This window comes from Podarcis melisellensis (genome assembly GCF_964234715.1).
Source record: "Podarcis melisellensis genome assembly, chromosome: 8".
Classification (NCBI taxonomy): domain Eukaryota; kingdom Metazoa; phylum Chordata; class Lepidosauria; order Squamata; family Lacertidae; genus Podarcis; species Podarcis melisellensis.
The window spans coordinates 25275040-25302041 of record NC_138540.1 but is presented as its reverse complement, the minus strand read 5'-3'; the positions used below and the strand labels follow the sequence as shown (position 1 = coordinate 25302041).

General features: G+C 46.0%; 2 protein-coding genes across 2 annotated transcripts in view; both read right to left on the bottom strand.

Annotated features, from left to right (window-relative positions):
- Positions 1 to 3105, bottom strand: part of LOC309376989 (tumor necrosis factor receptor superfamily member 1B-like) — a 40384-nt gene extending 37279 nt beyond the window's left edge. The window contains exon 1 of the mRNA XM_081923952.1: positions 2953 to 3105. Within this exon, the coding sequence (XP_081780078.1) occupies positions 2953 to 3021 (69 nt within the window). The 5' untranslated portion in view covers positions 3022 to 3105. The remainder of the gene's footprint in view (positions 1 to 2952) is intronic.
- A 6933-nt stretch (positions 3106 to 10038) lies between these two features.
- LOC309375841 (uncharacterized protein) lies at positions 10039 to 26895 on the bottom strand (the record flags this gene model as incomplete). The annotated part of the gene is made up of 11 exons (XM_081921759.1): positions 10039 to 10139; positions 11645 to 11751; positions 13363 to 13534; positions 14514 to 14614; positions 16951 to 17128; positions 18192 to 18298; positions 18625 to 18796; positions 20829 to 20929; positions 25152 to 25185; positions 25943 to 26013; positions 26888 to 26895. The coding sequence occupies 11 exons, from the start codon at positions 26893 to 26895 to the stop codon at positions 10135 to 10137; spliced, it is 1056 nt and encodes a 351-aa protein (XP_081777885.1). The 3' UTR covers positions 10039 to 10134.
- Between the last annotated feature and the right edge of the window lie 107 nt (positions 26896 to 27002).

Here is a 27002-nt window from a genome sequence, read left to right as displayed (position 1 = left end):
GTTATTGACATGCCTCAAAAGAGCTGTGTGACAGGTATAGGAAGGGCAGTTTTGTGTTGGGGATTTTTAAGAAAGGGCTTGAAGTTTTATTTTAAGAAGGCCTCTTTGGATCAGGCTGATGGCCCATCTAAGTCCAGCATCCTGTTCTCACAGTGGCCAACCAGATGCCTAAGGCCAGCACTGGATGTAGCAGTGGGTTCACTCTTAAGTACGTAGGACTTAGTTGGCCACAGCCCCATGCGGAGAAATTGTGTTATAGAAACAAATAAATTCAGGACACTTCCAGATTTGCTATTTTGCAAAAGAGATACAATCACACACCAGTAAAATCAGGCAGCAGAAATTGAAGTGAATTTGGGGCCCTTGATCAACAAACCTGCTGCCTCTCCTATTTTTATTTTTTAGAAAATGATTTATTTATTTTCTGCAGTAAGAAACATGCCTGGAAAGTGTGGCATAACAATTCCTCGGCGTGATGTTATCTAACCAGCCCACAAACAAATCAGAAGAAACGCTCGATAAACAACCAACATCGCCTAACCTCTCTGGGAAAAAAAACTATTTTCCAACAAATCAGGGTGAGCTCTGAGCAAAATGACAGCCACCAGATGTGGTGGCCATGAGCTTTAGGCTGCAATCCCATGCGCTTAATAATAATAATAAATTTTATTTATACCCCACCCTCCCCAGCCAAGACTCACGGCTCAGGGTGGCCAACAACCGACTTAAATACAAATTGATTGAAATACAACTTAAAAACAAGATTAAAACACAACATTAAAACATTAAAATGCAGCCTCATTTCAATGGAAACTCAAATCAAAAACTTGGGATTTACTTCTGAGTAGGCACATAATGGGCTTGTGATTGAAAATGGGATGAGACACATTCCTGGAGGACTGTCAATGGGTATCTGTTTGTTTTACTTACATCTCTCTTTCAATGATCCCAAAGTGCTGAGCACCATTCTCCCTCCCACCTACCTATCACCCATTTTATCCTCCTAACACCCCTGCGAAGTAGGCCAAGCTGAGAGGGTTGCAACTGGTCCACGGCCACAAAGAAGTTTGAACCTGGAATACTCTGTTCCTAGCCAGACAATTCTGCACCAGGCAGTCTAATGCTTATCTGCTCAAAACTCCCACTGGAAGAAGCTGAAATGTGGTCTGGATCCAACCACCCCTGGCCTGGTTTCCTCCAGATTTTTTGGTCCTGGTGACTGCAAAGGTTGTTGCAACCCAAAACAGAACCGAGCACATCTTTACTACAAAAGTGAAGACGGAGACTCTTTGGGACTTGGAGATTTCTGTACCGCAGGTGAGCCTCGGACGATTTTTCTTAAAACTGCAACAGCAGAATTATCTATTATATGAATTTGCTGAGCCCACCCACAAGGAATGCTCTCTTCCAATTTGTTGCCTCTGAAGACTATAAATTAAAATGTGCCTGCGGTGTTTTCTTCAAACACACTTGTTGCAACAGGCTTGCTTCTTGAGGATATCAGAGTTTGGGTTGACCAGATCTTTGCATTTCATGGCTGCCACGCAGTCAGCATTGGACAGAAATATCCGGTCGGCTCAGGTAGATATTTCAGAACACATTGACTTGATAGAACACACAATGTCTGCACTTCAGTGTCGTGAAGCTGCATATGCCTGCTTGGGTATTACTGTATATATTCTACTGTCCAAAGTCCAGGCATTTACAAAGGCTTAGTCTTCGCAAAGTTTCTAAACCTTTGCATTACACAGTGTTTATTTAGTACCTTGCCTGTATCGCCTCCTTTGTAATGCAAAGACTATACGAGCTGCTGAAAAGTTTTATAGCTATGGTAACCTGTATTTTCCATCAATCATTCCCTGCCCCACTGAATGTGGAGAGATTCAAATATATGTTTTTTAGGGTGGGGAGACAAGTACAGTGGTACCTCAGGTTACATATGCTTCAGGTTACATACGCTTCAGGTTACAGACTCCACTAACCCAGAAACAGTACCTCGGGTTAACAACATTGCTTCAGGATGAGAACAGAAATCGTGCTCTGGCGGTGCAGCGGCAGAAGGCCAGTACCTCGGGTTCAGTACTTAATTCATTCCAGTGGTCCGTACTTAACCTGAAACTGTTCTTCACCTGAAGCACCACTTTAGCTAATGGGGCCTCCTGCTGCTGTCGCGTCGCCAGAGCTCGATTTCTGTTCTCATCCTGAAGCAAAGTTCTTAACCTGAAGCACTATTTCTGAGTTAGCGGAGTCTGTAACCTGAAGCGTCTGTAACCTGAAGCGTATGTAGCCCGAGGTTCCACTGTAATCCTTCTGCCTCTGGGGAAGGAGGAGCAATATAGCAGCTTCCCCGTGAATGGAGATATATAGTCACACTGTAGCATGTACCTGTTGGATGTCTGCCTGTCTCATGGAGACATGGAATGCACTCCAGAGAACTTTAGGTGCTGAATCGAATGTGGGGCTGGGCTTTAAGGACACAATAAGGCATCTGTTAGAAGGGGATTGGCAGTTGATGGGGTATAATTAATTAAAAACGATTCTTAACTGCTTAATGCTATTAAAAATAAACCCTAGGGAAACCCACAGTGAAAAGCAGGAATGGTTGGCACTGTCCGGGCACGAACCTGAGGGGGGGGGCGGACTGAGGGGCTTTTCCTGGCTTCGGTTCTTGGGGGTCCTAAGGACACGGTAGAGGACTGGCTTGGGGGTGGGAGGGTGTCCGTGGACTGGGTTGTGGGGGGGGAGCTGAATAGGATAGTGGGGGTCGCGCTTTGTGCTTCTAGGAAAAGAAGGGGGGGTCTCTTGATGGGGGTTGGGTGGGAGCCTGCCTCTGTGATTTGCTTGGGGGCTGAATGGGACGGGGCAGCTCTAAGGACACCGGGTGGGGGAACCTGGGGACGACGACTCTATCCTGGGGGTGGGAGAGCCCACGGAAGGGGTTGCCTCTCTTACCTTCAGGAGCCCCACCAGTTGCAGCGCCCCATAGAGTAGGAGCCCCGCGGAGCGACAGCGCGCCGACATCTCGCTCACTCGCAGCGGAAAGCGAAAGGAGCGGCGGCTGTTGCCTCGGGCGCCCCAAGTTGAGGCGAGATCCGAAGGGGCGGGGAAGGGGCCGGCCCGGAGGAGGGCTGGGCACCGGAGCCAGCGCGCTCAGCTTCCCGATTGGACCCAAGGAGCCAAAGTAGGGGGATACACCGGGCGCCTCTGAGCATGTCCAGAGAGCACTTTCTCGCAATCCCGAGGAGAGTTTTGTGCAATACAGTGGTACCTCGGGTTACATACGCTTCAGGTTACAGACTCCGCTAACCCAGAAATAGTGCTTCAGGTGAAGAACTGTGCTTCAGGATAAGAACAGAAATCGTGCTCCGGCGGCGTGGCAGCAGCAGCAGGCCCCATTAGCTAAAGCGGTGCTTCAAGTTAAGAACAGTTTCAGGTTAAGAACGGACCTCCGGAACGAATTACCGGTAAGTACTTAACCCGAGGTACCACTGTATACGCGCGCAGAGGCGTCGCTCTCGCGGAATAAGCGATCGCTAAGGAGGGGCGGTTCTCGGGAAGCGCTCAGAGGCATCTCAGAGGCATTCTTCCCAGGCTGGAAACAGTGACATCTAAGCATGTGCAAAGAACTTCTGCCGCCGTTGCTCCGCCCCAGCCCGCAGTGACCCTGGACGCAGAGTGAGACGCTTGCTTCTGTCATTAGAAAAATTGTCGGTCCTGCAATCGCGACTTCAAGGGAGAATGGAAACTTTTTTACAAATTACTTAAAAAGACAACAAAATGATCTGAACTCCTTGGCAGGTTTTGAATAAACATCCGCAAATTTATTAGTTGAACATTTGATAGATAAGGCAAAGATAGGTACAATTTTATAACGTGCAGAGAACAATATGTGCAAAGAAATCAGAGAGGGAAGTCCTGTGGTGGGGGGAGTGGGAGGGATGGCGGGGCGGGTGAAATAATGTACAGTGGTACCCCGGGTTAAGAACTTAATTCGTTTCAGAGGTCCGTTCTTAACCTGAAACTGTTCTTTTTTTCTTTTTTTTCTAAATAATTTTTATTCATTTTTCAAACACATAATAAAAAACAAACACAACACAAAACAAAAACATACAAAACATTAAACATATAAAATTTCATAACCTTACTTTCATACACCTTCTTTCCTCCGACTTCCCCATACCTCCCTTTCACTGCATCCTTATTCTGCGATTCTTTAGCAACCCTTTAGTCAATTTGTCTATTAGTTTCCCTTTCATTAAATTTCCTTAAACTTATTAGTTACAGCTGTAATTCTCTACTTCTTGCCCCTTGACATCTTAACACTCCTCAATTTTACAACAGTTTTTAAGATATATTTTGAATTTCTTCCAGTCCTCTTCCACTGTCTCTTTCCCCTGGTCTCGGATTCTGCCGGTCATCTCTGCCAGTCCCATAAAGTCTATCACCTTTGTCTGCCATTCTTCCAGAGTAGGTAGTTCTTGCATCTTCCAATACTTTGCCAGAAGAATTCTTGCTGCTGTGGTAGCGTACATGAAAAAAGTCCTATCCTTCTTTGGCACCAATTGGCCAACCATGCCCAGGAGAAAAGCCTCAGGTTTCTTAGGAAAAGTCCACTTAAGGACTTTCTTAATTTCATTATAGATCATTTCCCAATAGGCTTTAATCTTCGGGCAGGTCCACCAAAGGTGGTAAAAGGTACCTTCAGTCTCATTACATTTCCAGCATTTATTATTGGGCAAATGGTAAATTTTTGCAAGCTTGACTGCGGTCATGTACCACCTGTAAATCATTTTCATTATGTTTTCTTTTAAGGCATTACATGCCGTAAATTTAACGCCAGTGGTCCATAACTGTTCCCAGTCAGCAAACATAATATCATGACCGATATCTTGTGCCCATTTAATCATAGCTGATTTCACTGTTTCGTCCTGTGTATTCCATTTCAACAGCAAGTTATACATTCTTGACAAATTCTTAGTATTGGGTTCTAACAGTTCTGTTTCTAATTTTGACCTCTCCTTCTGAAATCCTATTTTCCTGACCTGCTTAAATGTCTCAACCTGAAACTGTTCTTAACCTGAAGCACCACTTAAGCTAATGGGGCCTCCTGCTGCTGCTGCGCTGCCAGAGCATGATTTCTGTTCTCATCCTGAAGCAATGTTCTTAACCCGAGGTAATATTTCTGGGTTAGCGGAGTCTGTAACCTGAAGCATATGTAACCCGAAGCGTCTGTAACCCGAGGCACCGCTGTAATTGATTATTTGGATTGATAATTTGTTATGTTGAAATTGTTTAATAAAAATATTTTTTGAAAAAGAAAAGAAAAATTGTTGGTCCTGAATCCGTTTTAGAATGGTGATATTGATCGTGACAACAATCTTGGTGTCTGTATACAACAGAGCTTGCTTGCTGGGGTGCCTGTTTATTTCCCCCGTGGCAATCCTGTTAGAAGTTTGACTCCACTTACTTGATAGAGCTCTTTGAAGGCCACAGGGTCGATTCCTAGACGCACTATCTGCATGTTCCTGCATTGCAGGGGGCTGGACTAGATGACCCTCGGGTCCCTTCCATTTCTACCATTCTGCAATTCTATATGCAAAGCCTGGGGCGTATGGCTAGCGAATCTGGTTGGAGAGCAGACTCCACCTGTTTCAGTCTCACACACGGAGATGATTGTAGACTAAGAAAAATAACGAAGTAATTTATAGTAAGGAAATAACTCAGGTAGATTTTTATATATATATAGGTCTCTAACCTAACTAGCTCATCTGGAGAAGACAAAAGGCAGACTTCTTTGCTCCTTTGTTCTCAGAGGATAACTCCAACGTGAACTTCTCCTCTTGAGGTCCGATAGAGAGAAGTAAGTGTGAGGAGGAGGAAGTTGTAAACAGGATGCAACCTAAGATATATCAGTATAGTCAACAAAGAGAGCGATAGGGAGAGATAAGTCAGCATAGAGATAAAGGTTCAAGGATAATCTGGGACTCTGGAAGTTCCTCGTTCTGCCTTAACTCCATGCAACCTCTCTTCTGCAAGCTGACTTGTACCTAAACTTCAAACAAATCCACTTGGTTCCATTTATATCAGGGGCATAAAATGTAGCTTTGTTGTTCTTTTTCTCTATTCGCACGGAAGCTGGTTTGGGGAAAATGCAGCATTTCCAAGAAATAATATGATAGATACAGGTTAGAATATGGATCGTAGATATAAACTGTGCATGTAACACCACTTTCTAAACCAGTGGTGGAAGCAGAGTGGATGCAGAGTAAATGGGAAATCTAACATGCGGAGAAAATACTTTTTTTCTGTGCCCCCAGGAGTGTTCTGATATACAGTGGTACCTCAGGTTAAGAACTTAATTCGTTCTGGAGGTCCGTTCTTAACCTGAAACGATTCTTTACCTGAAGCACCACTTTAGCTAATGGGGCCTCCTGCTGTTGCCACGCCGCTGGAGCATGATTTCTGTTCTCATCCTGAAGCAAAGTTCTTAACCCGAGGTACTATTTCTGGGTTAGTGGAGTCTGTAACCCGAAGCGTCTGTAACCTGAGGTACCCCTCTATCTTCTTAACCTCCTTCTGTTTACGAGTTTATGGATGAGCTGCAGTTACTCATATCCCCCACTGTTTATTTTATTTTCTATTTGTTCGCTTGATTTGCCTAGTCAATATTTTACACTTCATGCATGTCTGTTTTGTTATCATTATGCTTTGTTGACATTTTATATCAGTAATCAAGGGGAACTTCAGGTGGTGAGAGAAGTCTCTCTTATGAGAGCATTCAGCATTTCTCCTCCTGCGCAACATTTTTCAGGAGCGGTCATCAGCTGAACTGCATTTTCTTAAGAATTATTATTAAGAAAATAAAGAATTTTTAAAAAATAAAATAAAAGTGTGGCATTGAAAATAATGGCTTGAAAACTAACCCTGCTCAGAGTAGACCCATTTAATTAACAGCCATGACTACCATTAATTTCAATGGGTTCAGTCTGAGTAGAATGTAGTTGGCCACAATCCAGTGTAATTAAGCAAGGCCACAACTCATCTGTGTTGCATTCAGAAGATCCAAGGTCCAATTCCTAGCATCTCCTGGTAGGACTGGGAATACCCGCCACTTGAAACCCTGGAGAGCCTCTGCCAGTCAGTGTAGACAATACGGAGCAAGATAGACCAATGGTCTGACTCAGTATAAGTCAGTTATGTATGCTCCTATTTCTCACCCTTGTTTTGGTTTGAACGCTGAGCAAAGGCCTGGGGCCTGAAGGTACCTAATATCTGATAAGAGTCATATTATTGCTCCATGTAGCTCAGTGTTGTGTACACTGGCAAGCAGTGGTGCCTAATGGTTACAGGCAGGAGACTTTCCCTGCATACAAAGTGTCTCTCCGTTCCCGTCAATGTATCGCACATCAACAAAAGGTCTTTGGACAGGTGAACTGAACCTTGTAGTCTTGGCAGGATTTGTTGGCACCCTCCTGTTGCTCATTGGTGCAAAAGCAAATCCTCTGAAATGATGGAAACTGCACATGTAGAGACACAAGGTACTCAGTTCATTCATTATGAGCTAACAAAATTTGTGGGTGGGTGGGGGGACACTGGAACAAGGCTGGGCTTTCCCCCCAACCTGAGGGCTGCATTCCTTCCTGGGCAATCTTCCAGGGGGTCATGTGCCCATGTTGGTGGGTGGAGCCAGAGACAAAATTGGGCAACATGGCGGCTATGACTCTTACACACTTAGTCATCAAAAGTCAGAGCAACATGCTCTCAGTCTGTCCGTCCTTCATCCAAGCAAGCAAGAGGCATTATCACAGTTCCGTAACACATTCAAGCCAGGTAAAAAAGCCATCAAGGAGAGTGTGGAGCAGGGCCAGAGAAGGGTGTATCTGGCAGGGGGTCCTGGAGGGCTTCATTGTACAGAATCAGGCCATTGGTCCACCTTGCTTCTGGGACTTTCTCCATGCAAAAGCACCTGCTCCATTCAAAAGCACTGAGGTGTTAAAGATATCACATTAAATGTTATGTTTGAGTGCATTGTATTTGAAATGCTATGCTGTAAGGTTTGTATTTGCAATGGAAGGTTTGCATTCGCATGGGAGGTTTCACTCTGGCAAATGCAGCAGAAAAGGCTGGATGTTTCCCTTTCAGTCATTAGGCTAAGTGATGACTCATTTTTGGAAAACCAAGAGATCTTTAACAGCAGGAGATGAAACCCAATAAGCCCAGTGCCTTTAGTCACTGGTGGAGCCAGCAGTAGCAGCAATAGAAGCTAAGCTCCACGATGATGATACAAGCAAGTTACTTAGGATCTCTCTCTGGGAGTAGAGAGAAGAAATTTTAATTGAACTGTTGTTGACATCTGTCTGTCTTGGGAGACAATGGAAGAATGCCCCTTTGGGGCTAATCTCAAACTTCAGGAGAGCTACAGCGCCTGCTGTGGCTGTACAGACCTATATGGGAGAGACTAGTTTTATTGCAGCTGGAGCAGATACAGGTGTCTGGTTTTGCTGCTACAGTTGCACGATTGTGTTTCTTCTGTCTGTGCAGTCATTTCTCCTCTGGCCACTGCTGTAGATACAGTATTAGGACCTAAAAAAAGAGACTGGACCACATTGCTTGCTTGTTTAACAACAATGTGTTCCTTTGTATCTTGTAAGATTTAATTGTAACTGTTTTAAAGACTGTTTGCTTTAAAGCTTTGAAACTCTTTCTTGTGGTGGAGCACATTAGTTTCTCAGGTGCATGGACTCAAATGTAGCTGTCCAGGCCTTTCTCTTCATCCCATGGGCCTTTGCCTAGGAAAGCCCCCCTCCCAGTGGGCACGCCCCTCACGCCCCCTCCCCTCCTCAAGTGGTTTTGCTTGGGTGAAATGTGTCTTTGAACTGTGATAATGCTTGCCTAGGTGGTGGATGGAGACGTGTGTGTGCATATAAACTTCTTTTGTGAGGCTGGACTGTAGCTACTGTAAAATGTAAGAATCATACCCAGAGCCGGTGTGGTGTAGTGGTTAAGAGCGGTAGATTCGTAATCTGGGGAACCGGGTTCGCGTCTCCGCTCCTCCACATGCAGCTGCTGGGCGACCTTGGGCTAGTCACACTTCTCTGAAGTCTCTCAGCCCCACTCACCTCACAGAGTGTTTGTTGTGGGGGAGGAAGGAAAAGGAGAATGTTAGCCGCTTTGAGACTCCTTTGGGTAGTGATAAAGCGGGATATCAAATCCAAATTCTTCTTCTTCTTCTTCTTCTTCTTCTTCTTCTTCTTCTTCTTCTTCTTCTTCTTCTTCTTCTCCCAGTTTTACCTCTGTCCCTGCCCATCAATGGCCTTTGTCCTCAGGTGGTTGAAAGGGGTTCCTAATCTGTGGTCCATACTGGTGGCAGCAGCTGCCCAGCATTTCAGATAGGTGCCTGGAACTGTAGCTTTTGTACCTGAAGCATCTGCTCTGCCCACTGAGCTGGGACCCTCCCCCAGTTTTCCCCGGTAAATAGTCAGGGAGACACCTAGAATATGAGACAGCGGTAACAATTGCACATGACTCCCAAGAATGTGAAGCTTTGCAGATCACTTCCCCACCACAGAAGGAAATAGTTGACTCAGCAAAGACTCAGTTGGGAAGTGCAAATTGACTTTCTCCAGTTCTGCATTTTGGAAAGTTAAATGCAACCTTGTGCAAGCATGAATTAGAATGCCTATAACACACCTTTTGGAGATCTTTTAACAAAGGAGAAGGAGAAGGAGATTCAGGTGGAACTTGCTGGCATTTGCTGAATGGCCTGTTTATAATGTATTGTGAGGGAGAGTTGAGGAAAGGAACAAGAAGCACTGAAGTTAAAGAGGCTGAAAAATGTTGTAGGGCAGAGAGAATTGAGGGTGGAGTAGCCCAGACTAGAGGAGGGAAATTTTTCTAGCCTGAGGATCACATATTTTTTTCATGCCCGGGGCGTGGGGGGGGTGTACTTTTTGTTTGCAACCACTGGCTGAAGTAATTAGAAATGACCCTAAAACAACAGGAGTCCAAATTAATCACACACAATGCTGCATAGGAATGTTTGCTGGCGACACACAGATTTTATTGAATTAACAATTAAGAAAAGCAGGTGATGCCTCTCATGGCAAGAATGATCCAGAAGGTCTGGCCTTCAGATTAGCCTAAAGAAATCAGAAATGCTGTGCTTTAATTTAGATCACAAAAATAAACAAAATAGACAACACAGGTATACCAAGCCATGAAATATTTGGGTGTCGTAGAAACACGTAATTACAGACCATTTATGAAAAATAATAATTTAAAAGCTTTGCACATTTTAACTTACCTTTTCTGGCTGTTGCCTATTCCTATGGCAACTAAAACGCTCAAAAATTGACAGAATTTTATTAATTTATTTATTCACGGTGGTAAAAATAGCAAGATTAAACCCCCCACTATAATGTATAAACTATTCCAATACGTTCACAATGAACACTACTACAGCAGATGTCTTGTGGTTCTGTTTTATGTTGATGTTTGTTATTTGTATGTTCAGAAAAATCAAATATTTACCACAAAAGAAAGCCCACCCGCACAGGAAGCTGAAACTAATCACTTACTTACAGATATATCATTGTACAGATAATGCGGAAGATTATTGTAATTTCGAGGAGATAAGTGATCTGACATGGCCAACTCTTCCTGTCTCTGGTCATCTCTTCCTGTCTCTGGTTATGTTTTATTACATTCGCTATCCTTTGTAAGAAGGTCTTTGATGTGTGGACTGTTGGCACTGGGCAGTAAAAGCCTTTGATGTATGGCCTGCCTTTTTGTAGCTGGTAGTTGAGCCTGTATTAGCCCTAACAGGACACAGTATCTATAAAATATCTAGTTTTGAGGCATGCCAGTCAGAAGTTCACCACAGGCTGTTGGCCACAGTGCTGTGCATCGAAAGCTACCTGGAGGTCACTTTGCCACTTCTTCAGGGCTTCTCAGTAGCAGATCGAAGTGCTATCTGGTAATGTACATTTTGCTTGCTCTTTGGGATAAAATCTGTAACATTCTCACCCACTTGCGTCTGTATTGCTTCTGAATCTAATTTTAAAAGAACCATCTCCTACTGGTGACTGGGAGTGGCCGCCGAGACCACATAACACCGGTCTTGAAAGATCTACATTGGCTTCCAGTATGTTTCCAAGCACAATTCAAAGTGTTGTTGCTGACCTTTAAAGCACTAAATGGCCTCGGTCCAGTATACCTGAAGGAGCGTCTCCACACCCATCGTTCTGCCCGGGCACTGAGGTCCAGCACTGATGGCCTTCTGTTGGTTCCCTCACTGTGAGAAGCCAAGTTACAGGGAGCCAGGCACAGGGCCTTCTTGGTAGTGGCACCCATCCTGTGGAACGCCCTCCCACCAGATGTCAAAGAGAAGAACAACTACCAGACTTTTAGAAGACATCTGAAGGCAGCCCTGTTTAGGGAAGCTTCTAATGTTTAACAGACCACTGTATTTTAATACTTTGTTGGAAGCCGCCCAGAGTGGCTGGGGAAACCCAGCCAGGTGGGCGGGATATAAATAATAAATTATTATTATTATTTAGCAAAACAATCATTAAGGAGGTCTGCCATCCCCACTGCCCACTCCCTCCCAGTAGAGAATATCCTATCAACTCATAGTGGCACTCACCAGAACAGAAGGATCCTGGGCATGTGAACTGGACCCTGTAATCATGGCAGGACCGACCAGGTTTTTGATCATCATTGACGCAGGCAAAGCCTTGAGTAGGGTCATACCTGAATAACAGCAGGTGTGGGGGGGGGGGAAGCACTCTGTATGAAATTGCATGTTACAGGTGTTATTTTCCATATCTTAATTTAACAACAACAACAACAACAACATTTTATTTATACCCCGCCCTCCCCGGCCAGAACCGGGCTCAGGGTGGCTAACACCAATAAAATTACAATAAAACGTAATAGGAAGGGGGGGAACAGTTAATTAAAATACGGGTTAAAATATGGGTTAAAATAGAATTTAAAATGCAGCCTCATTTTAACAGTAGCCCATAAATCAAAACCATAAGAGGAGGGAAACATAAGGGTCAGACTGAGTCCAAACCAAAGGCCAGGTGGAACAGCTCTGTCTTGCAGGTCCTGTGGAAAGATGTCAAATCCCGCAGGGCCCTGGTCTCTTGTGACAGAGCGTTCCACCTATACTGCAAAGGCCCTGGCCCTAGTTTAATTTAGTAATCATAGAACTGTAGAGTTGGAAGGGACCCCGAGGATCATCTAGTCCAACCCTCTGCAAGGCAGGAATATGCAGCTGTCCCATACGGGGGTCGAACCTGCAACCTTGGCATTATCAACTCCACAGTCTAACCAACTGAGCCATCCATGTTTAATTTAGTTTTGGCTATGTAACAGGAGCCACACTCATCTCTGCACTTCGGAAACCGAAGAAACCATACATCACAACATTTAAAACACACACACACGAAAACCACAATTTAATCAGTAAAGCAAATAAAAACAAACACATTCCCTTATGAGCAAAATTCCAGGAGTCATTTGCTATTGGTAGGTGGGGGCCAGAAGAACAACTGAACAAAGCAACTGAAGTAAATTTTCCCTTTGTTTTTTCACCCGCTGCATCTCCACCCAGACAAGCGAGAGGCATTATTAGAGTGCAAAGATACATCCCAGCCAGCAGAAATATGCAAGGAGGGTGTGAGCCACAAGCCACTGGCTGGCGGAGCGAGAGGCGAAATGAGTAGCACAATAGACAAGACTCTTGCCAACGGTGCAGAAGCCAGAGTCTCCTCTGCACAAACACATTTCTTTAATTGTTGCTGTTCACTAATCACCTTCCATGTATGCCCCAACATGATATGCAAAACACAATGTAAAAAGTGGTAGGAAACCGTTACAAACCATCAAAAGAAATAAGAGAAGGCGAGGGTAAATGCAATGCTGAATGGACACTTGTGGCAAGGGACACCTCTTTCCATCCACTTAAATAAGAGCTATCATTGCAGCTCAAGGAGCCAGGGAAACTGGACAAAAGCACTCAAAGAGGGTGTGAAGCAGGGATGGTGAAGGTTGTGGCTGGGGAGAGTTCCAAGGGCCAGATTGAGAGGCCTGGAGAGTCACATTTGACAGTCTAGATCAGGCACCCCCAAACTCAGCCCTCCAGATGTTTTGGGACTACAACTCCCATCATCCCTGACCACTGGTCCTGTTAGCTAGGTGTGATGGGAGTTGTAGTCCCAAAACATCTGGAGGGCTGAGTCTGGGGGTGCCTGGTCTAGATAGAGGTTCCCCATTTCTAAGCTAGAGTGCAATACATGAAACCCTATCTGACACCTGTAAAAAAAGTTCACAACCATCACAAAAGTGTCTTCTTACACTGAGAACTTTTGCCCTGTCTTCACTGCAGGTCTCCCGTCCACAGTCTGTACGTTGATGGCAAGGGGCTCGTCACAAATCCCACCAGGATATTCGCTCCGCAGATTGGAAAGGAGTTCATAGTCTCCCTTTCCAGATGGATTATCCCGATCAAACCAGCGAGTTGTGCATCCTAAAGAAGGGGAAAAGGCAAGGCAAAATGCAAATGAGTGTTGTTTGCAGGTATGGGAAGACAAGAAAATTGGAACATAGGAACATAGGAAGCTGCCTGATACTGAGTCAGACCATCGCTCCTTGAAGCCCAATAGTGAACCCCCCAGGCATTGTTATCTGCTGAAGGATAGATGTAGCACCCACAGTGTCTGTCCTCCATCTCCTGACCTAGCTTGCTGCTACCACTACCCTCCAGCAGTGCAGGATACTATCTTGCCACTAGTGCAGAAGTGGGTTGCAGGGAAGAGGAACACCTGCTCCTTTGCCCTTAGTAAAATGTGGAGCAGCTGGATGGCCCAAGACATTTGGGCACTAAATTATGTCATGTGAATGCTCAGATAGGTAAAGGTAAAGGGACCCCTGACCATTAGGTCCAGTTGTGGCCGACTCTGGGGTTGCAGTGCTCATCTCGCTTTATTGGCCGAGGGAGCTGGCGTACAGCTTCCGGGTCATGTGGCCAGCATGACTAAGCCGCTTCTGGCGAACCAGAGCAGCACACGGAAACGCCGTTTACCTTCCCGCTGGAGCGCTACCTATTTATCTACTTGCACTTTGACGTGCTTTCAAACTTCTAGGTTGGCAGGAGCTGGGACCGAGCAACGGGAGCTCACCCCGTCCAAGGGATTCGAACTGCCAACCTTCTGATACGATGTGCAAATATACAATTACGGAAAATGGAAAAAATTATTGTGTGAACGCAGCCTTCTTTTTTTAATACAACCACTGCCATCCTATGAGATGTGGGTATGTTTAAGGGGATATGCTTAACAAAGGAGCAGCACACTGTGGGTTCCATGTCAGCAACACCTCATATATAAACTAAAGACTCCTGCTTTTAATTTATGAGCTATTGTTTTGGTGTTATACAGGCATGGCTTATTATGATTTGGTTGGAGATCATTCCCCCATCTCACCACAAGATGTCCTGGTTGACTCACCTGAGCAGAAGTTCGAGGGACAGGTGAAGCGGACTTTGTAATCCAAGCAGAAATACTTCTGCTCCTTATTCACACAAGCAAATCCTTCTTTAGGGTTAAACCTAGTGGGGAGAGAAAGAGAACGACAGTAGCAATCTGACTCACCAAACTGTGACCAGGAAAGAGAGAAGAAGTTGTAGAGAGATAATCTGCACTAAACTGGGATCCAACAGAACTTTCCTTTGAAATACAAAGAGCAGCTTTGAAGAATCTATTTTTCTTGGGTCCATGGCAAGGAGAGAAAGAGTTAAAGTTCCCCTCCCCTACCAAGGCTGATCGTGCCTCCCCATTTACATAACAAGCTATGTAATGTTAAGAAACACACTAAAATAACATCCATGCAATAAGTGTCATGTCTTCTTTGGCCTTGATGGGATCAAGCCAGGAGTTCTTTCATTCATTCAGACGGTGCTTCTTTACTCTCCCTGTGTTACTAGGGAAGAAGAGATGCAACAACAGAACTGATTGCCACATGTATGTATTCTTTCATGTAAAACAATCAGAGCAATTTGAAATCACACCCATTGTTATTGCTTCACAACTACGTTTTGCAGCAACGCTTTCACTGAATCACACATGCAATGGAATATTGCACGTGCTAATTTGGGTAGGAGTCATCGATATCTGTATGACTAACGGCTAGGGATCTGCTGGGTGTCTTAACCCATTCTGATATTCAGTCATACATTCTCCTGGTGTTTTCCATTCCACTGCACTTGCTTTACTTTGATAAAGTGCCTTCTGTTTTGTAGTCTGCTGATGTGAAAATGTATGTATACTTAGCCATCAACAAATATTTACAAATCGGTTGCTTTCTTTACATGCTTGTTTTCAAAGTTAATGAATTTTGGGAGGGTAGCTCCGTTAAACTTGTACAGTAAGGTGTCCTTTGGCACCTTGATGACAAAGTCAATCAAGTGACTTATCACAAAGTCAGTGGTGTCCAACCTTTTTTCAAAGGGGGCCAGATTTGATGAAGTGAAGGGCTTTGAGGGCCGACCGAAGTTGTTAACCTTTTTTTAGGATTGAAGTTGTTGAGCTTCAGGATTTTACCCCAGGAAATAAACTGCCACAGAGGCTGGATTAGACTGACCAGTGGACTGGATTAGGCCCCCAAAATGGACTTTGGACATGCCTGCACAAAGCCATATATGGTTGCAATTCTAACCATATCTACTCTTGATTTCATTAAAGCTTTTCACAAAGTCCCCTATTCTTGCAGAGAAGCTGTGGCAAGATGTGGGCTGGAGAGGTAACTGTGAAGTGGATTTGTAGCTGGTTGACTGACCGAACCCAAAGAGTGCTCTCCAATGGTTCTTCATCATTCTGGAAAAAAGTGACAAGTGGGGTGCCACAGGGTTCTGTCCTGGCCCCATTGTTGTTCAATGCCATTATGAATGACTTGGATGAAGTAATTGAGAGGATGCTCATCCTGTCTTCAGATGATACCAAACTGGGAGGGGTAGCTACTGCCACAGAAGACAGAATCGGGATTCAAGATGACCTTAACAGATTGGAGAACTGGGCCCAAGCTAACAAAATAAATTTCAATAGGGACAAATGTAAGGTTCTGCACTGAGGCAGGAAGAACCAGCTGTGCAAAAACAAGTCCTTTCTGACTGCAACACATTATTTCATAAATGTGTGTTCTATTCAGAAAGTGTTCTTGTGTTGAAACACAATGCTCAAGCTAATCTATGGCTGCACACCTACCCCCAATGTATCCCGAGAACCGCAGTTTGATCCGTACAGATTTCCAACACCATAAATAAATCACAATGGGGTTGGGAAGGGAGCGAGGTAAAATTTTAAGATGAAAGTATAGGGCAGCCTTTCTCAACCTGTGGGTTCCCAGATGTTGAACTACAACTCCCATCACCCCTAGCTAGCAAGACCAGAGCTCAGGGATGATGGGAGTTGTAGTCCAACAACATTTGGGGACCCACAGGTTGAGAACCACTGGTACAGGAGATGGGTGCAAGTCCAGATGGTTGTTCTCATTTTGGCAAAGGGTCCTGATTTCGGAAATCAGGACCAGCAAGACATAGATGACTTTTCATGGTAAGTGTGACATTGCCCATGAGCGAGGGTGGCAAATCCACAATGACTGCATCTCTCTATGGCATGCTCCCCATGACAGCCATGTTGTCTTATGCCACCCACCCATGGTATCCTCAACACTCTCTCAAATGTGCCACCAGGTCCAAAAAGCTTGGTGACCCCTAGCACACAGCATTCAAAGCAAGAGTCTATAGGCAGATGGAAGAAAATCCACTGGATAATCTGCTTCCAACAGATTCCTCCCACATTCCTAGTTGGGCCAACTGACACATAACAGAAACATTGGAATGCTGCTCAGTAATAATTAATTCCCTAATGCTGTCCTGGCACCACTCACGGATGAAAGATCTGCCCAGTGCTGGAGGCTGGGGTTCCCTCCATGGTCTGAGCTTCAATTCCAATGGGTTCAGGGCAAATGTCTGTGGGATATTCCCTCCTCAGGTCAGCAAGAGTTTCAAAGTCACCCAGTCCTGAAGGGTTGTCCCGGTCGAACCAACGAGTCGTGCAAGTTGAAGCTGAGGTGAGACGGAGAGAAACTATTCATGACGCTTTACTCCGGATACACTTTTGGAGAAAAGGGAGTTTTTTGAGTGGAAATAAGGAACAATAATGAAAAGGTATTTGAAATCACATAATGTGTCTGATGATGCAAGTGTGGTCCCAGGGTATGGTGTGAAGGCACAAAATGGTGACGCCAAACAGGACCAGGTCTCTTTAGTTCTTGGATGAGAAACCATTTATGTAGGTGCATTGCAAGCTGATATTGTGTCAGCACCCCCTTCTTCCTGAGATGCTCTGGAATGGCCTGCACTCCATCCTACCATCTTTCCACTTCATTCAAGATGTACAGCTATGAGCTGGGTGTTTATTGGGCATTATACCGTTTTGTGTTTGGTGAGCAGGGGGTCAGACTGGATGAAACCCTGGGTCCCTTCCAAACCTGCCAGGGAAGAATGTATAAGAGGAAGCCTGCCATGCCAGTTCCTTTGTCAAGGAAATGGCTCTGGCTGGCTAGTTAAGTACAGTGGTACCTCGGGTTACAAACACCTCAGGTTACAAACACTTCAGGTTACAGACTCCGCTAACCCGGAAGTAGTACCTCAGGTTAAGAACTTTACCTCAGGATGAGAATGGAAATCGCATGCTGGCAGCGCAGCAGCAGTGGGAGGCCCCATTAGCTAAAGTGGTACCTCAGGTTAAGAACGGTTTGAGGTTAAGAACGGACCTCCGGAACAAATTAAGTTCATAATCAGAGGTACCACTGTACCATGATTTAGCATATCCAAAGAAGTTGTTCTCTTGCCATAGAAGGAAGTGGTTGGGCCTTTTCCCGTGGGGAGAAGAATGGGCCTTAGTGGGGCTGGCTTTGTGAGACTATGGTGTCTTTATGATAGATTGGCACCTGAGGCGAATCACAAAATAGCTCCTCCACCTCTAGGTAAGAACCCCCATCCCCACTGAGAACATCCCATCAATACATAGCAGCCATAGCTGTCAACGTTTTCCTTTTTTTAAGGGAAATTCCCTTACTCCGCGCAAGAAAAGGGAAAAGTTGACAGCTATGATAGCAGCACTCACCGGAACAGAAGGATTCTGGGCAAGTGAATTGGACCACGTAATCTAGGCAGGACTGACCAGGTACTTGCTCATTGTTGACACAGGCAAAGCCTCTAGTAGTGTCATACCTGCATAAGGGAGGGATAAAAAGTTGTGCTGTATGGAATGACAGTTACAGATATGATTGTGCCCATCTTAGTTGAGTATTGTTACGAGCTTGTGGGTGCTAGACACTTCTCAAGTCCTGGAACCAATAAGTGGTAGAATTTAATCAAGGCTCCGGGGGCTATATGATCCCTGCTCAGCTCTGGAATCCATGCCCACCTTTAGAAAGAGAAGAAATTACGTATCACAAGGATTTTAGAAAAATACATCTCTGAGCAAGAGCACAAGTGCATGGTCTGATCTGGCATCTTTAAAAAAATCACAGCCATCAACAAAAGTGTCTTCTCACACTGAGAACTTTTGCCCTGTCTTCACTGCAGGTCTCCCGTCCACAGTCTGTACGTTGATGGCAAGGGGCTCGTCACAAATCCCACCAGGATATTCGCTCCGCAGATTGGAAAGGAGTTCATAGTCTCCCTTTCCAGATGGATTATCCCGATCAAACCAGCGAGTTGTGCATCCTAAAGAAGGGGGAAAGGCAAGGCAAGACTTAAATGAGTGTTTGTTGCAGGTATGGGAGGACAAGAAAGATGGAACATAGGAACACAGGAAGCTGCCTGATACTGAGTCAGACCATCACTCCATGAAGCCCAGTAGTGCGTGCACTGACTGGCAGCTGCTCTCCAAGTCTTTCCCAACCGTACCTGGAAATGCGAGGGCCTGAACCTGGGGCCTTTTGCAAGCAGTGCAGATGCTGCAGCCCTTTGCCCATGCCCAGCTCTTCCAAAGGCAAGCAGAAACACCATTCTCAGTGCCACCCTGCTCTTTGAGTGGACCCACTTGCTCAGCAGTGTCCCAGGTCATTCACTTACCCGTTGAGCCTGTGAGGGGCCCTTCCAAGCCCCCGTGGCTTTTGCTCATCCTAGCCAAGGTCCAACCTGTGCTGCTAGATCCATCCTTATCACTCCTTGCTGGTTCAAGCAGGGCAGGTGGACGGGAAGTGGCAGCACAGAGGGGAATCAGCAGGGAGACGGAGGCCCTTGCAGTGTGGTGGGCTTCAGCAAGGGCCCAACAATGCCATCTTCTGATATCAGCCTTACAGGAGCTGTGCAAGCGTAGCTGAGTGGCAGGGCACCTGCCCTGCATGCGAAAGGTCACTGGTTCGATTCTCAGCATCTCCAGGTCTGTCTGAAACCCTGGAGAGTTGCTGGCAGCTGGTGCAAACAATATTGAGTTAGATGGATCAAGGGTCTGACTCAGTACCAGTCAGCTGCTTACGTTCCCTATTGGTTCCAGTCCTGCTTGACTGGGGGATTCAGCAGGGGAATAAAGGGGGTTGTCCTCTGTTACCGCAGAGGCATTGTGAGGCCTGTTACACACAGACTGTCACGTTTGCTCCTTTCTTGCTACATTACAAGGGCACGAGGAAAAGGAAAAAGGAACTGCGGGAGCAAATGTTTGGTTGTGCAACACGGGCACGCTTGTTCTTCCACAACCACAGGCAATAGTTCCCTAAAATAGCAGGGCTGGTATATTTCCCAGCCCTGCCCCCATACGCTCAGGTTGCAATATTTTATCAGGAGGAAAATGTGACTCCACATACAAACACAGAGGACTGGGGCTCCTTTGGGTGGAGCGAGGCCACTCTTGCTCCAGGCAGAAGCAACAGCAGCAAAATCCAACCATTGCCCTCTGCTGAAAAATAGAGGTGTTAAGTCCTGCCCTGCCCATCTTGCACCTGCTGATCAAGGATGCTGCCATTCTCCCTCACCAGATGCTATCTTGTCTCCAGTGTCAAAGCAAGAGTCAGCTGACAGCCCCAGGTCAGCTTCCAGGTGTGAAATGGATTGCTCCCCAAGAGAAGCACTTTGCAGCGCTCTTCAGCTCAGAAGAAGTGGGATGGTGGGTGTCCTGTTTTGAGTGTTGTAGCCAATGTCAGTCCTACTCAGAGTAGACCCACTAAAGGTAATAGTCATGATGACTAGCTCAGGGCCATTCATTTCAAAGGGGTCTGTTTTGAGCAGGACTTAGGCTGCTATTACATGGACGTTTGTTCTGTTTTCCAGACTGTTTCCCTAACTGTTAATTTCCACCTTGCATTTGAGGTTTCATAAGATGTAAAAGCCACTTTACTGCTCATTTCTGTATTATTTGCTTCCAGAAGAAGCCCTTTTTTTGGGGGGGGGGGATGAGCACTAAACTTGTGCTATATTCTACTATGTTTCTGGTTTTTATGCCTTGTGAAAGTTCAAGTACAATGCGAAAATTAATAATGGCAGAAATGTCAGGGAAACGGAATAAACTCTTGTGTAAATGCAGCCAAAGTGAGCAGGCAGAGGAAGCAGCTCTCTTGCACACTGTGGATTCTTGGAGGCATATTTATTGAGACCTTTTTTGAGCACACTGCGAGTTCCATGCCAGTAACCCCTCTTATATACTATAAAAGTGAAAGACAGTTCACTTTTGAGCAATTGGTTTGGTGTTATACAGACATAGCTTAAGTGGCTGAAGAGCATTCCCCCATCTCACCACAAGATGTCCTGGTTGACTCACCTGAGCAGAAGTTCGAGGGACAGGTGAAGCGGACTTTGTAATCCAAGCAGGAATACTTCTGCTCCTTATTCACACAAGCAAATCCTTCTTTAGGGTTAAACCTAGTGGGGAGAGAAAGAGAATGAGAGAAGCATTCTGACTCACCAAACTGTGACCATGAAAGAGAGAAGAAGTTGTAGAGAGATAATCTGCACTAAACTGGGATCCAACAGAACCTGGGATCCATCAGAACCTTCCTTTGAAATACAAAGAGCAGCTTCAAAGAATCTATTTTTCTTGGGTCCATGGCAAGGAGAAAAATAGTTAAATTTCCCCTCCCCTCCCAAGGATGATTCTTCATTTCTGGCACCACTCACGGATGAAAGATCTATCCAGTGCTGGACGCTGGGGTTCCCTCCACAGTCTGAGTTTCAATTCCAGTGGGTTTAGGGATATTCCCTCCTCAGGTCAGCAAGAGTTTCAAAGTCACCCACTCCAGAAGGGTCATCCCGGTCGAACCAACGAGTCGTGCAAGTTGAAGCTGAGATGAGATGGAGAGAAACTATTCATGGCCCTTTACTCTGGGTATACTTTTGGAGAATGGGAAGTTTTTTGAGTGGAAATAAGTAGCAATGAAAAGGTCTTTGAATTCACTAAATGTTCCTGACAATGCAGGTGTGGTCTCAGGGTATGGTGTGAAGGCACACAAAGCCACCACTTTGGCGAAGCCAAACAGGTTGAGGTCTGGTCAGTTCCCAAATGAGAGACCACCGATCTAGGTGCATAGCAAGTTAATATTTTGCGCCACCCCCTTCTCTCCGAGACGCTCTGGCATGGCCAACACTCCTCTGTAGCATCTTTTGACTTTAGTCACAGATGATCCCCAGCCAAAGGAATGCACACAGCAGATGATGAACTCTTTATTGCAAAAGCAGACACTTTTCTGTAGTTTCTACAACTTTAGTTTTTAGTGTAAGGCAGGGGGCTGGTTCACCGTCCCCCAGACCTTGGGGCGGGCTGGACCACGCAGTTGGCGGATGGGGATTCTCTCTCTCCCCCTCTCCCCCAGCCCCTCCCCTCCCCCTGCCTACCTGTGCTGCTGCTGTTGGTGACGCGTTTTGCCAACCACGGCTCCTGTGCCTGCCCTTGCGAGCGGCAGAGGCTGTTGGCAGCTGCAGGGGAATGAGGGCTGGCTGGCTCTGGAGTGGCGATGCCCAAAGTTGCACTCAGCCAGCTCAGCCCAACCCCCTTTCTCCACTATGCAGGGCGGGGAGAAGGGTGGGGAGAAGGCACGAGGAGGGAGGGAGGAGGCACCGTGGTGTGCAAGGGGGGGGGAATGGCACCCAAAAAATGATGGCCCTGGGAAAAAAATTATGGGGAAAAATTAACAAACAGAATCGCCGATCTATGGAATGTCCACGGGCCAGATCCTGAGGGCAATTGGGCCAGATCCGTCCCATGGACCATAGTTTGCCGACCCAGGCATCTATGCCCTGGTCTGTGCTGCTCTATAGAATGCTTGCAGTAATAGGTGCAGCTAGCCCCCTTCACCAGCTTATGTATCTTCCCCTGATGGGCTGTACACACATAGCCAGAGACTGTACCTGAGTAGAAGCTGCCTCTGCTATTCCCTCTTCAATCTGCTCTTTGTTCTAGGAGACAATGGTGCAGGAGAGGTCGAGGATGCACCTGACCCTTCATTTGCCTGACCTGCCTCTTCCTCCTCTTCTGATCTATCCTGTGCTTCACCCTCCAGCTCTGAAGCTCCCCCTGCCTCCTGGCTGGGTACAAGTTCCCACAAATCACTGCTCCCCTCTCCTGAGTCAGACTCTTTCCCCCAGTGCACACTTGCCAGCATTTCGCCCGTCCCTGACATCTGGGTGTTTACGGGATATTATACTGCTATGAGTTTGGGGAGCTGTCATGGAATCTTGGGTCCCCTCCAAGAATGTGTAAGAGGAAGTCTGCTAAACCAGTTTCTTTGTCCAGGTAATGGCTCTGGTCTGGCTAGTTAAGTGCTGCAATTCAGCATATCCAAAGAAGTTGCTCTGTTGCGATAGAGGGAAATGGGTGGCCCTCGTCCCATGTGAAAAACAATATGCCTAAGCGGGGCCGGTTTTGTGAGCTGCGGTGTGTGAAAGCTAAAATAGAGATTCTGGAAGCACTAGGCACAGAGAAATATGTTGAACCTAAGCTGGACTTGAGGCTCCCCAGGAAACCTAATGGAGAAGCGATCCCTTGGGGTGTTAATGCCGTGAGCCCTTCTACCCTATGCTCAGGTTGTTATATATGTTTAAATAAAACCATATATCCCAAAGACACCACACACTCTGCTGACCTTCATTCCAAGGAAACCAAACACTGGGTAAATGAATGAACCCCTGGAGTCTCTCACCTGTCAGGGCAGAGGAGGAATGGTGGAGACTGCCTCCCTAACCTGAACCTTTCAGAGAAGAGGAAAACAGTATAGATTGACAGCAGTGGGCTGTGGGAGGTCACAGCTCAGAGGAAGATGAGGGGCAAAGTTGGGAAATAATGGGAGAAGAGGAGCGGGAGGCAGAGCTGGAGCAGCTGGCTCACACGTTATCACTAATAATAATAATAATAATAATAATAATAATAATAATAATAATAATAATAATTTATACCCCGCCCATCTGACTGGGTTTCCCCAGCCACTCTGGGTGGCTTCCAACAAAGTGGTCTGTTAATACAGTGGTCTGTTAAACATTAAAAGCTCCCTAAACAGGGCTGTCTTCAGATGTCTCCTAAAAGTGTGGTAGTTGTTCTTTTCTTTGACATCTGATGGGAAGGTGTTCCACAGGGCGGGTGCCACTACTGAAAGGCCCTCTGCCTGGTTCCCTGTAACTTGGCTTCTCGCAGCGGGGGAACCACCAGAAGGCCCTTGGCACTGAACCTCAGTGTCCGGGCAGAACAATGGGAGTGGAGATGCTCCTGAAGGTATACTGGACCAAGGCCATTTAGGGCTTTAAAGGTCAGCACCAACACTTTGAATTGTGCTCAGAAACGTATTCCAGACCCCCCTTCTCCCAGAACCCAGCGGGCATTGAAAGTAGGAGAGCAAAGGACTTGGAGGCAAATGGCCATAAGAGGCCACTGTAAGGTGGGTGGTGCTGTTGACGAGTGAGGAGAGAAGGGGGGGTGGAGATTACTCGGAGCAACGCCATTACTCCAAGAGGCTGCATTTCTAAGCCTCTCTCTGTGAATATTGAATAAAAAACATTGGTAAGAACTTTCCTTGTCTATCTATTCATAGCAGCCTTCCTTGGGGGAATCGGATTCCCTGACGCCTGACATCACCATTCATAGACGGGGGTGGCATGTAACAGTTAAACATACCCATTTTACTTTATTGCAGTTATAACAATGACTACTGTACTACTGTTCCCAGAATGCTGTTACACGAGACGCCAGTCTCGACAGCAGTGTGAGATTCTAGGGGTTCCAGGTGCGCTTACACACAGCCTGTGTTTCCCTTTGGAAATGAGGCAAAGTGGAGACAATGGTGTCTTTATGATATAGAATCATAGAATCATAGAATTGGAAGAGACCACAAGGGCCATCGAGTCCAACCCCCTGCCAAGCAGGAAACACCATCAGAGCACTCCTGACATATGGTTGTCAAGCCTCTGCTTAAAGACCTCCAAAGAAGGAGACTCCCCCACACTCCTTGGCAGCAAATTCCACTGTCGAACAGCTCTTACTGTCAGGAAGTTCTTCCTAATGTTTAGGTGGAATCTTCTTTCTTGTAGTTTGGATCCATTGCTCCATGTCCGCTTCTCTGGAGCAGAAGAAAACAACCTTTCTCCCTCCTCTATGTGACATCCTTTTATATATTTGAACATGGCTATCATATCACCCCTTAACCTCCTCTTCTCCAGGCTAAACATGCCCAGCTCCCTTAGCCGTTCCTCATAAGGCATCGTTTCCAGGCCTTTGACCATTTTGGTTGCCCTCCTCTGGACACGTTCCAGTTTGTCAGTGTCCTTCTTGAACTGTGGTGCCCAGAACTGGACACAGTACTCCAGGTGAGGTCTGACCAGAGCAGAATACAGTGGCACTATTTCTTCCCTTGATCTAGATGCTATACTCCTATTGATGCAGCCAAGAATTGCATTGGCTTTTTTAGCTGCCGCTAAGATATATGGCTTATTTATACACACATATATAGCCCAAACCTACATTGAAGGGTTCAGAGCATCAACATTCCAAGAGGTCCCAGTTTCTCCTAAATCATAAGCTTTGTGGAAGAAAATCCGCATGCGTGCTCCAGAAGCTGGTTGTCAGGAGAAGTTCTAAGACAGACAACATTCACTCACTTACCATATGCTGGGAGAACCAGGACAGTCAGAAGAAGCTGAGGGGATGAAAGAGAGAGGATGCATTTAATGAGAAGAGGGGTTGACTCAACCAGCCACCATTCTGACATACCCACAAAGTAGAGTGGCAGCAAATTCAGAAGCTCAGGGTCCCTTCATTATAGTCAAAGCCATGTCTCCTCCCAAGATTATACAATAATCTGACAATCATACAGTAATAATAATTAGAGATGCATTACAAAGAACAGTGTGGCTCTCCATGTCTTGCTTTTCAGCTAGATCTACTATCTTCTGTGCACATACATGGGCACATGATTTGGGACGCTCCAAGATCTTCTTTCAAAGAGACTTAAATCATGTTTTCCTTAAAGTCTGTTGTATGTAACATATGTAGCTTGCCCATCTTTCCTGTGAAAATTGTGTTTCTAGTGTTTCTAAGTGCCTAGTATGGGAGCATACAAAATAATTCCTCCTTGGTGTTCCTCCTGTGCACCTTCTCCAGAGTGACCCCAGGAGCCAATCCTCAGCAGCTGACTCACCTCCTTTCACTCATCGCCAAGCACACATCAGCACCAAGTACGAGAAGACTTCAGTGGCTAAAAAGTTGCCTTTTCATGCTGATTGGATGGCTGGAGAGAGAGACTTGGAGGGACCTTGTTGCAGAAATGGTAATGAGTCTTTGATTACACCTCCCCACCCATACCAGTTGCAAAGGGTACAGACTCTGGATTTTGTGTTAAAGTACCAGATAGAGAGGATTGTTTTACTCCCTATTACCAAGCAAGCAATGCTCACCAGTCTTGGAAACTTTCCCATACTTCTTGGCTGGCAACGTCCCTATCTGTCGTCCGCCCAAGCTTTCAGTGCTTCAGCTAGAAATGCACAAGCTTTTATAGACCTCGGGACCACGCCTCTAACTGCATTGCTAGGATTCCTCCCTTCGAATTGGGTAACCAATACTGCTGGCTGTTACAGAGCTGACTCCCAATGCCAGGTGATCCCCGCCCTGCATAATCGCTCACATGATGCAGTGCTCATGCACCATTTGAATGGGAATGCCCATCAACTTTGCAGGGGCTCAGCCCTCGTAGCCCCTAGAAGTTGGCTCCTATGAGACAGCCTGTTTTGTAGGCTTATGTTTTAAAAGATGCAGTGAAAACGAAGAACGGATATAGAGAAAGAAACAGGAAAATCTACCCAGGCACATTAGACTTGCTGCTATGGAAATATTTCAGGGGGAGCTCAATGGAGCTGTTCTTTCAGCAGTGCTGATGGAATGGGCCCCTGCTTTCCATCTCTCCCATTAGGACTGTGCTGTTTGGTTTTGTCCTCCCAGATCTGGAGTGCCAGGTGGGTGTGTATAGCCGTTTAGTAAAGAGCCTGGGGAACCAATCAGTCTTTGTGGGCCCTCATGCTACTGACATTTCCATAGAATCATAGGATTGTGGAGTTGGAAGGCACTCCAAGGCTCATCTGGTCCAACCCCCCCATTGCAGGAGTCACAGCTAAAAAAATCCCTGACAGATGGCCATCTAACCTCTGTATAGAAACTCCCAATGAAGGAGAATCCATCACCTTTTACAGGAGTCCTTTCCACTGTCACTCAGCTCTACACCGTGTTGCCAGGTGGCAGGACTGAGCTGAATGGGCTTAAGATTAAACCTAAACCCCCCAGCTCTGCTAATTTCTTTTTGGAAATTGACCCTGGCTTTGGCTCAGCCAGCTGAGCAAGTTACGTACATCGGCATATTGTTGGCTGAGCCAGGGTTGGGGGCTTAGCACCAATGGAGATCCGCAGCACCTTAAATTCCTGGTCACAGGATTAGCCCCACCAACCTATTATTTATACTATACC